We start from the raw sequence: 11,914 nt of genomic DNA on the forward strand, positions 1-11,914 counted from the left end.
GGTCAAAAATTAGCTTGGAGAAGTTTAGCGGTTTTTGCGTAGGTTTGAATGTTTCCTCCAATTGTTACATTTTAGTCATGCATTTCCGATTAATACGGGCGTTTGCTTTTACTTTCCTAGATGACAAATGCATTCAATCAACTTGACATTCAAAAGAACGACTCTTTGCAGGTAATTGAAATTATTGTATGATAATTTTATTTCTTTTTCCATATGGTATATTTGTAAGCCTATTACTCAGAAAGCATGAGTACTTTAGAGTGTCATCTGATCAGACAGATGTGATTAGAGAGGGTCTGGATCTACCCTTCCCCGGGATCTGCCACCTAGAGACCTCCTGAAAAGACTAACCCCTATAATGATATATTTCCAAAGACTGAATCCTTGGCTATTTTTGCGGTTCCTTTACTTAGGAAGCTGTTAAGGTTTTCGATGATAATATGAAAGAATACGCCAATCGTACATTAGTTGGCGTTAGAAGTCTGAATAAAACAGTGGAACAAAAGATGGAGGAAGTGCTGACGGCTACTCTCTTTTTCGAGGAATTTGCATTAAGATTTGGTCAGTATCACCTCGTCAACAATACAGCACATCTCTCAGTGAACAGCCAAAATATAGGTAAGTATTTAGTATCGATAATTCCCACCTGACATTACGGAGAACATCACGTTGGTGTACAAAACAATGAAATAGTGACCATGTTGGTGTAACAAGATAATCCTTTGGGGACTAAACTCTCTTCTCAAGTAGAAACTTTTAATTTCTTTGTTCCAAGATATTTGCATAGCTACTGACTACCTGAGTGAAAAAGGTCAATATTTTAAATGTTCTGTGACTTCTAAAAACTTACATTTCGTTGTCTTGCCATTTACAAGTTACACTCCAAAAAGCATGTACATGTATAGTGAAGAAGATTGATTAATGGTTTCGACTAGGTTATCACAGTAAGGGAAAATAGAATATGAAACCATCGGTAATATTGTGATAAAAACATTCATGAAAAATTCTCATTGACAAAGAAGAAATGCAATTTTTAGGAAACAAGACACTCTAAAAAATCGTTAACTCGAGCTTGCTTGGAGATTAGATAAGAAATAGGAGGCGATTGGTTTTTAAGGAGTCTGTGTGCGTGCGTGGAACCATGTGAGGAAGGAGAAAAAACTCAGTGCTACCTAGCCAGGTTACACAGAAACCATTGACTGCCTTTTAGACATGTAAGAAATACCTCATCATGTAAACTTCACAAGGTGTCTAAGGTCTTTTAGACCAATGGATCTGGTATAAACCCACTATCCAGGGGTAGAGGAAATGCGTGACGACACAAGGAACGGTCGCAATCGACGTAGAATGGGCTCAGGCTCACTTGTGGGAGTTCTGGGAAAATTTTGGCTATTGAACCGCCAGGGTGAGCCAGCGAAAAAAGCTATTTGTACTATTTACTGTCTAAAGAATTTCGGGGCGAGGAAAAAAAGGGGCCCTTTACCGTCTTAATTCACGGGAGGACTTCCCCATGAAAAGTGGTGGGGCTTAAGCGTTCGTCTCATTTACGTCATAAATTAAAGATTTTGGTGCTCCATTTATGGTGTTTAGGAATAAACTCTTAACTTTTGCACCCGAATCGCTTTTACTTCCCTGGGGTGGTCATGAGTGAAAAGAGCAAATTATGTAGTTGTAATTGCAGGGTTAAAACTACGGTGAAGGTTTCGAAAAAGGAGTTTAACAGTAAGAATAATTTCAAATGCATAAATTCTCTGCACTTTACTAAAGTTATTGTATAATAGCTTTACAGGTCAGAAAAGGAGTCTACGACAACAGTAGCCAATTTGATCTCTTTGAACCAGGAGGACAAAACTACATCAAAATTCCTTCAGAAGATTTCAGTCGTAACGGTATGCAAGCAAATTCGTTATCCCAGTAGTAACTAAAACAGCTGCCGTCCATGTGAGAGAAAACGCTTCACAGCCGATTTCTACTATAACGGCCTCTGTTTTCGTCCCGGCGGAGATATTTACTCTTGTGCTACCCGCGATGTTGATATACAAATCCCTTAAACTGATCTTCATACATTTCCTTACAGAATCAGTTCAGTTTTTATTTAACCTTTTTTATGATTTTGCCCTGATAACTTAAGGAGAAAATTGAGAAAACAGTTTAAACATGTTTAAAGCCGTGCTTTTGCCGTTATCACGTAAGTATGGATCGTTTTTTGTTTCAGGTTCAATTTTTCTAGGTGTCATCTATAAAAGACTCCAAGAACTGTTTCTCGTAAACCAAACGAATACAATGGTTAACAAAACAAGGTCAATACTAGCTAGTCTAACTAGATGTCGGAACACTTGAGAGTACGAGCAAGCTATGTCTAGCTAGCTGCAAAATGTTTAATGCCGGGGTCCACTGTCGTACGTTCTTCTTGTTCTAAGATTTTTAACTTTTGGGTTTTTGAGGTCTTTAAAGAATTGACATGTTTGTACACATTTTCTGTCCAAACGCTGTTCCAAAGTGAGGTTTTCCTTACGAAAGAACACTATTCTCCACCCTAATCTACATACAAACCAGCATTAAAATTGAATCCATGTTACAGAATGTTTTTTCAGTCGGCATATTCTTAACCATCAACTTTCACTGCTACATCATGGCCTAGGGAGAGATACCAGGTCTTAACGTTTTTCGCCTATGGACCTATAATAATCTCTCTTTATGCTATTTAGAAAAAGTGGATTTCTTCAGTGACTTTAATTTTAAGTGTTCTTATTTCCTCTGCTTTTCAGCAAGAGTCTCAACACCATGATCATGTCAGCAACAATTGATCCTCATCCTTCAACGTTGCAGCGAAACGTCACACTTGTGTTCTCGAACGTAATGGTAAGCTTTTCCTAAACTAGAAACTTCCTAGGTTATCTAATTATTCGGATACCTGGATAACTACAGGATAGTTACTGACAATACGTACTGACATGGCCATTAATTAAATAAATCCTTAAGCCAATACGTATTTTTGCTCTGGACTTACCCTAACAAATTCTCAGACTCGTATAACTCAACAAAACCCCTCTTGTTGGTACTTCATCACATTAACTTCTTCAGTCTTAGAGGAATATCCAGTATTTTAAAACCTGATGCCACTTTTTGACGAGCTAAACTGAGATGTACTGAAAATCATAACAAGGTTCGTTTCATTTTCGATTTTAGAAGGCAACAAGGAAAAGAGAGTGCGTATTTTGGAACTTTTTGGAAGACAGGTAAATTGAACAGCAGGTGTCGACGGCACAATTGTATAAAAGAAAATTTGCCACTTTAGAAAGAGAAAGAAACTGGGACGAGCTAACTTTTAGCAAAGACTTCTGGGACTGTTCTTCAAACAGGGGAAAAAAATTGGCCAATAGCTGACTTGTGCTTCTCCAACAACAATCCCAGAAACAATTGCGGGATACATTTCCGCTCCAGTTTTCTTCTCGTTTCTAAACAGGCGCATGCCTATTCGTATCAAACTTTGGATTGGGTTAACAATGACAGGAGTTTTCGGTCCTTTTAAGGTCTTTTTTATTGTGTAAGGCAAAGTGCCTCTCTTATTCGGGAAACAAAGGTTGCGATTACCGATGTGTAGCCAGATCATCGACCGCGAAATTCAAATCTTCGTAAGCCACTGTAGCGTAACAAGTGCCGACTTAGCGGTGAAGTTCACCGAATCTTATAGATCTGGCATATGGCTTAAACATATAATTTGGAGAAGAAGTAGATGGGAAGTCTTAAATGGTTTGATTACTGTGCAAATGTACCTCATCTATTTTAAAGACGGTACACCCAAATACGAAGAAACGGCAAACAATTCAAGTTAAATAGCCTGAGAAAACAGCCTACATTTGGCGACGCTACCACTGGTTTACCCGCCAAATGACGTCTGAGAAACGAGCGCAGAAATTGCATACTGATGACGCGTCACTACCCAGAACTGGGTAGTGCTTCTGATTGGTCGTGCCGCGTGGGAAATTTGATTCAACCAATCAGAAGCGCTACCCAGATCTGGGCAGTGACGCGGGTCATTAGTATGGAATTTCTGCGCTCGTTTCTCAGACGTCATTTTGCGGGGAAACCAGGAAGCGTCGCCAAATATGGGCTGTTTTCTCAGGCCACAAGTTAAATAGAACTAAAAGGATTAAAAGCCCTAGCTGCTAGGTCTGTCGAGAAGCAACCAGTTTGCTGTATACAAGCACGGCCGAGGAATTGAACACGGGGTGGCCGAGAAACAAATCCAGCTTTTGCTCGGAGGGGATTTATTTCCGAGTTCTTTTGAAAGCTTGCCAACAGTTGTCCACGCCACCTTCCTAGATGCAAAGTTATCTATCCCGCAAATTTTGTCACAGCTTTAGTTACAGCCGTAATTTGATAACGTAGAGCTGGGTAGGACAGGATAAGACGATATGACATGACATGGGATTGTTGTGTTCCACCCTTTAGTTAGCTAGTGAACTGTCTCAGTTAGGAACTAGAAACACGTATATCGCATAACCCTTTGAAGCTCGAGGAAGGGTGGAAGAGTAATTGAATAAATGGTGTAACTGGGGAGGGCGAATTTTAACAGCTGATCCAATATTTGAAGTTGGAATATCAAAGTACTCCGTCTCCTTTTGGTTGGAGCATTTTCAAACCCAGTCCCGGGCTTTGAAAATGAACCACAAGGTTGAAAGCTGCTTATCAGCTGGAATACAGTTTTTACTCTTAGAAATAAAAACGTTGCCTGCTTGTGCTGATGACTTATTTTATTTTTCGTGAAGCCCTGTAGGTTGGTCAGGGCAAGGATGTCATGTCAAATGGTTGAATGACTCCAGGACAGAATGCAGCTGCAATCACTTAACTCACTTTGCAGTTCTAATGCAGTTTGACACAGATTCTGAACTGAAAACTGGCCAGAGCAGTAGACTGCAAAAGGTAGGGCACAGGACAGAAAGAACAAAAGTAAGTTTGTAGGGTCTGGAAAGGAGGGTCCTGAACGTGTATCCCAAACTTTTTTCATCGCTATTTCGAATATCATTTTTTTTTTCAAACTCGCATCCGTCTTTCTTCTCGAGTGGCAGTTACATTCCGTGTCCCGTCAACGTATTCCCGAATTCCGCGCTGTATTTTGCTCACAACGGATCCTATCAGTTCCCGGGAATACCCTTCCAGACACTGAGGAAAGCCTGGCCACTCCATCAGGGTTTACATCCACTACTTTCTAACTACCCGATTCCCGTCAAATACCGAATCCTATCGACGTTTTCCCAAATCCCGTACTGTATTTTGTTAAGATCCCGGATCCCGGCAGTATCCTTCCAGACCCTCCGTTTAGGTTGTCCAGTCGATTAATCATGTTGTTATACAACATGAGTTTTTGGGGTCCCTCAGGCGGGTTTTGGGGAGCAAACCTGAGTTCAAGACAAGAGAGAGGCAGGAAAAGAGAAAAATAACGCCTGTAGACAGGTTATTGTTCTCTCTCTTCCAAACGTTCATCTGGCAACCGTTGGGTTCTATTGGCTCCTCCTCTCTCTTGTCTAACGCCTCGTACTGGCGCCTTAAAACCCACCTGAGCACCTCCAATAACGCCTGTTGAGCAGCCTAAGAATAAATAGTTGTGCCTAGGAAATCATCGTTTTATCGTGTAACAGTGGTGTTTTTTAGCGTGTTTTTGAGGACACTGCATTTGTGAGGTCTAATCTCGTAACCGTAGGGACGGAGAATATCACTTATGTTTGTCCTGCAAATGTCTAAGTAAAAGGTGAACAGCTCTTATAAAAAAGGACGTTAAAGCTAGTGCTCAAAATGTTTTTGAGAAGAAATTTTGAGAAAAACTAGCCTGGATGCCAGCTGCTCGAAAGCAAGTCGGGCTCTTGAGAACAAAATTAGTTTGCATGCATGTAAGGCCGGCATCCATTCATGCAGCTGTCTGGTACGGTTGAGATTAAATGGTTTTCCGGTTGTTTTGTATGTAGAAAGATGAAAAGGTGCTGAATATTCTGACCTACTTGGGTCTTACCCTTTCCTTAGTCGGAATCATAGCGACAATAATCTGCTACGCATTTCTGACGTAAGTACAAGTAACATCTTTTAAAAACATAATCAAAAGTTTCATCACGACTCCTTAAGCCCAAATTTTGAACGTTATCCCTTCTAAGTCTTTAATTTTTTCTTATGTTATCTTTTCTTACCTCATTATATCTTATCTTAGGTTGTCTTGTCTTGTACTTTATTCTAATGCTTTGTATTGTATTGTATGACATTGCATTGTAGGGTAGTGTATTGTATTGCATTGTATTTTACTTTCTCAAACTCATTAATAATTCATTAAGAAAATACAAAGGAAATTAATGTTTAATGAGTGTTTGGAAATCGGATGAAACACTGCTTAGTATTTGCATCCTTAATTTCTCCTTCAAAAATGATTTTGTTTGAGAAGAAATATCAAACATTCGACACAGTGTTTCATCACCAGATGAAACCCCTCGAAGTTCGTCAAAAATACTCCGCTGCGCGTCGTATCTTCAACTCTCTTCTCGGTGTTTCATCTGGTGATGAAACACTGCATCTCATGTTTGATATATTAGGTATTGAATTGAATTGTATTGTATTGTATGATAATTTGTTTTGTATAGAGCGTTTTCATATGTTGTTGATATGACGTAACAGAGACCTTAAAAAAGAAAACAACAAAAACTATTAAAAGGCGGCCATGATGCTGTTCCAAACCAGTCTTGTGGGAGTTGAAGTCTTTTCTTATGTTAACACTTTCTTTTGTTCCAATAAATTTGCATAGATGCTGGTCACGTCAATGACAGACGTTCTATTGCGTTGCATTGTTATAATACACATTTAGAGATATTCCTTTGTTAGACCCACCTAGAGTGGTTTTGTTGTAGACAATGTAGTTGTTTATCTTTACACAGCGATATTAAAGCACCACTGTCACAAATCCGGATAAGTCTTGTCGCTTCCCTTGGAGTGGGCCAAATAATCTTCCTCGCAGGCATTGGAGCAACTGAAAACAAGGTGAGAACTCGTTTAGGCGCTGGTCATAAATTGACCGCTACAGAAGAGACCATAATGTACCATAATACTCTTCGTTGGTCACTCTAAAAGTTGGATAAGCATTGTTTTTAGTTTCCGTCGTGGGGCCATTTTAACTCCCAAGGAAAACTGAAGACAATGCTTATGCAAAATTTTGTAGTGACCAACAAGCTAAGAAGTATTATGGTATGTTATGGCATTTTCTGTAGTGGTCAATTCATCACTTAAGCAACGAGAAGTGAATTAGGCCGAGTTAACTTTCGCAAAGACTTGGGACTGTTACTAGTAACAGGGAAGAAAACGCCAATATCTGACCAGCGCGTTCCCAGTAATTATAAGGGACTTAAAGATCCAACAACGCGACCGCAACGAGTGCGTCATAGAAAACAATAGGTTTAAAAAGCAAAACAACAATTTTGCACGTGCATCACTATTTTTTTACATTTCTCTTGCCGTTTTTGCACGACTACGACGTGAAAATGCGTAATTTCGTGTTTTATCGTAGAACATAAACAAGCAACGGCGACATTTTATTTCTCTTTCTGTACTTGGATATGGTGCCTTGGAATTCATCTTCATTCAGGACCGTTCGCCTACATTTGACAAAGTAAGCGGGTAGGAATAATCGCGATAAAGACTGAAAGAACGCAAATTTACTTTTTAGGAGACGTTCTCGTTGCCTTGGGCGTCGTTGGATCTTTAAGTCCCCATTAAGGATCCCAGAAATAATTCCGGGAAGCATATCTGCTCTACTTTCCCTCTCGTTTCTAAGGGCCTGTTTACATGGAGGTTGGGGACCCCAGGTAGGTGAGGTAACCTGTTATGGTGGGGGAACCCAACTGTCCATAAAATTTCTCATATGGTCATCCCACCTATCTTGTAAGAGCGATCAAATCAATATGAGAAATTGTATGTACAGGCGGGTTTCTCCACCAAAACGGGTAACCTCACCTATTTGGGGTCCCCCAGCTCCATGTAAAAAGGCCCTAGAGTGGCAAATTCAGCCCACATACTGTACTTTAAATGTCTGACGTTTTAATTTTGTGGATTCCATCTACTATTACTGAAATGGAAACATAGGGCACGATGGGATGTTAAAAATTACCCGGGGTCAATGTAATAGAACTCTTACAAGTGTATTTTACAAGTGTAGCTATTGTTTTCAGACTCTAAAACAATAACGGCTACGCTTGTTAATTACACTTGTAAAAGTTTTGTTGCATTGAACCCTGGTCAATCTAAGTATTGAAGCTTTCCGGGGTGTATTCCTAGAATTTTTCGTCCTGGAAGCTAAAGGTACAAGGTGATAACATTGTCCTTCCAGTATGCGAGTTTTGACTATATGTTGTACTTTTCAGGGCGTCTGTGTAACAGCAGCAGCCCTGATTCAATATTTCCTTATGGCGGCTTTCTGTTGGATGTTAATGGAGGGAATTTATCTTTACTTGTTTGTTGTCAAAGTTTACAACGTTAGCAGCAAGATGAAAATTTGTCACGGAATTTCATGGGGTAAGTGTAAAGGGATAAATTTGCAGTTTAATTTCTAAAATTTTGGGCAAAGACGAGGATGAAACTAGTGTAGGACGAAAGGCTGAATGTAACGGCGAAAAAAGGAACACAATAGCGTCAACGTTTCAATTAAATTTTATCGAAGAAGCCAAATTGAGAGACCCAAAATTTCAAATTTTTTTCCTGATAAATCCCTGAAACTCATTTTCTGACGACCTTTGCATAAATGACGTTCTAATGTTATGGATGTTTCACCTTATAGTTGGCGACAATTATCCTCGCGAATACTTCCGCGTGTGTTTGAAGTTTAATGCTTGTTATTCAGTGTATGTAGAGTGTTGTTCGCACTTTTGAGTTTATGCGTTAAACCCGAATTAATAATTTGAATGTTCATGTAAATTTTATAATTGCACTCCTCCCGCCACACCTTTTATTTCAGGATTTCCTGCGGCAATGGTCACTTTATCGCTCAGTGTTGCTGCCGGAATGGACGGAATCACAAGTTTTGTTAGCGATGAATTGTAAGAACTGAAGTGCTGAAAAGTAGAATACGTAAAGATACATCGTTTTCGTTTACCTATAAGAGTGAACTACCCATACTCTTTCTCGCATATACACCATTTGCCCTTTGTTACGGGAAATAAATTTTTATTTGTATAGGTAATGGCATGATTTGTTGTGATATTTGGCATAAATACCACGAGTGATATTTCGAAATTGTTGTACGTTATTTCACGAGCCGTTAGGAGAGTGAAATTTGAGACCTCTTTGAAATATCACTAGTGGTATTTTTACCAAATATCACGTACAAATCATGCTATTATTTGTTTATACCACTGCCCCCAAAAGGTTTCTAATTTTCACATGTAGGTATTTCGAGTTAAGCTGAAATACCACTGCTCTAATATAAGCCAATCAAATTTCAGAAATTTCTCATGTAGTAGTATAAACGTGTAAATATTATTGATTTTAATAAATTTATATCAACAGTTTCGCCAAGAGAGCAAACATTAAGGATTTTTTCATAAATAAGGCCAATTTCTATAGCAGTTTATCGAAAACAATATTCTTTAGTGCCAATGAAGTTTCATTTTCCTTGGGTGAATGTTCGTATATGAGAAAAGATATATCAGTTAACATTTGTCCTTTTCATTTCCAACACGCACACACACTGGAAGATTTTATAATTTATTTTGTTTTCGTTTTAGCTGCTGGATTTCTTCTTCTAACGGATTGATCTGGATATTCATCTCGTTTGTTCTTGCAATTGAGATCGTAAGTTCAGTCTGTAATTTTTTTTTTAATCTGATAAAAAAAAAGTGACACATAAAAACGCACCAAAAAAAACCAAAGAAAATGGTTGAAAGGATTTGTTTCAACGACAAAGATTACCTCAGTCACCATCACGTGGGCAGTGTTGTGATATTCTAATTTAAGTTTTCTATTTTCTCAACTCTGCTATTTTTTCAGATAAACTTGTTGATTTTGGTGAGAGTTATAAGAGAAATGACAAGAATGGAACAAACAAAGGACAACCAAGTAGAACAGATAAGGTCTCACTGATTTTATTGCTTGTTTTAACAGGCATGTGTAAGTACATGTAATATACTGTATTTGTTACGCGCCCGGCTTGAATTAAGCAAAGATTCCTTTTGAGAACAAAACATTGTTTGGTCATTAAGTGGTCATGTCATTACATTATCACTACTCAAACTGCTCTATTGTGTTCCCTTCTTTTTTAATTGACGATACAATGACTTGGCTGCAACAACACCATCGTCATTCCACTGATGACGGGCTAGGCTAAAAAAATTAGGACGTTGGAAACAACGATTCGTCTGTTTATCTTCCAGATTTATATATATTTAATTGAATATCTTATTTATTTTGCAGACTTGGAATCAGAGCGTGCGTGGTGCTAATTCCCTTGCTTGGGGTCACGTGGTTATTCGGCGCATTATCGTCAACCCACAAAGCATTCGCTTACATTTTTGTTATCTTCAATTCCACTCAGGTGAGATGCGAGTACCCTTCTTTGCGCACCTATTTTTTAGCTTAAAAAGTAAACACTTAATCACAAATCAAAGTCAAGAAATTAAAAGAAGATATGGCAAAGCTCGAAATTATTTCACTGCAGATGGCCAAGGATTATATAAGTACATTTTTTGGAAAACTTTGGTGACAGTCTTTCTTATTTTCCTACCCGCAGGGATTTTCCATCTTTCTTCTTCACTGTGTGAGAAATAGTGAGGTAAGGACAAAATGTTAAATGATTGCAAATTTTATCATCTCGTGTTGCCGAATTATAAGTTAAGCAATGTTTTTAGTAACTCGAATCCAAACACAGAACCAAAATCACAAGGAATTTACGATCAAACCCCTCGATTACGAACACCTGTTTATTACGAAAGTTCTCATGACCCAAAAACACCAATAGCACTAGAGACAGTTGATAGCGGAACCTCCACACGCGGGTGGCGGAGCCCCCATTGCTATAGAAAATGGAAACCTATCGATCGATGCGAGAAAATTTGGTTATGACGTCAGCGTACGTCCGTCCGTCCAAACTTCCTCACAGACTTGGCAGGGAACGATCTTTTGAATTAATTCTCTTTGATTATCCTGCAGATCAGAGAGAGGTTCAAAAGAAGAATACGCGTGATATTTCCAGCTGCCAGCAATGGAACTACAAGCGTTAAAAGACACTCTGACCTCAATGGCAGCAGCAGCGGAATCCTTTCCCTGCGAAAAATTGAAGTTATGCCCATAAGTACCGAGAACCTAGTGAAATCACTATGATTGTAGTGTATATCTCCATCACAGCTTAAGCAGAAAACTCAGTTTGTTACCAAGATATGCGAACCAGCAAAGAAAGGAAAGGAGTAATCTGTAGGCTTAACTCCCAATAAATATATTCACTACCACAGCGACAGGCCGTGGACCACAAGCTTATCTTTTTTTATAATCGTTTTAGTAGCAACACGGCTAAAATAAATCATTTGGAACTAGCCGTAATTATGTTATGTATAAGTTTTCTAACGGCATAGAATTTGGAAATAGCCGTATGTTTTGTACATGTATAAGTTTTATTCTTTTATTCTAAAGTGAACACACCCATTGTTTAAAGTACCCACACTAGAGTTCGGGCATGGTGCCAGTACGCGAGTACAAGGTGGAGACTGGCTCCTGGGCGGCAGGCGTGGGAGGCCCCTTTTAAGTTATAAATCCGAACTTTGAAAAAACTTATGAAACGTTGCCAAAGAAAGACAATTATAATTACTGCGCTTTTCAAAAACACGCGAACTCTGAATTTCAAAAGCCAACTGACGTTTGCGTGCTGCCGTCAATCCTCTTAACGGACCTCTTA

At 38.9% G+C, this 11,914-nt stretch overlaps 1 protein-coding gene across 1 annotated transcript; it reads left to right on the forward strand.

Moving 5' to 3' along the window:
- The first annotated feature begins 426 nt into the window (after positions 1-426).
- On the forward strand, positions 427-11,650 carry LOC140946107 (adhesion G protein-coupled receptor L4-like). Its single transcript, XM_073395182.1, has 15 exons — positions 427-618; positions 1,782-1,889; positions 2,216-2,300; positions 2,769-2,862; positions 3,190-3,239; positions 4,773-4,926; positions 5,967-6,061; positions 6,918-7,020; positions 8,397-8,547; positions 8,987-9,068; positions 9,756-9,822; positions 10,018-10,100; positions 10,441-10,561; positions 10,757-10,798; positions 11,176-11,650. Exons 1-15 carry the CDS (start codon positions 441-443, stop codon positions 11,344-11,346), a joined length of 1,584 nt encoding a protein of 527 aa, XP_073251283.1. The 5' UTR covers positions 427-440; the 3' UTR covers positions 11,347-11,650.
- The last annotated feature ends 264 nt before the right edge of the window (positions 11,651-11,914 follow it).

The sequence above is a fragment of the Porites lutea genome, chromosome 8 (genome assembly GCF_958299795.1).
Source record: "Porites lutea chromosome 8, jaPorLute2.1, whole genome shotgun sequence".
Lineage (NCBI taxonomy): Eukaryota > Metazoa > Cnidaria > Anthozoa > Scleractinia > Poritidae > Porites > Porites lutea.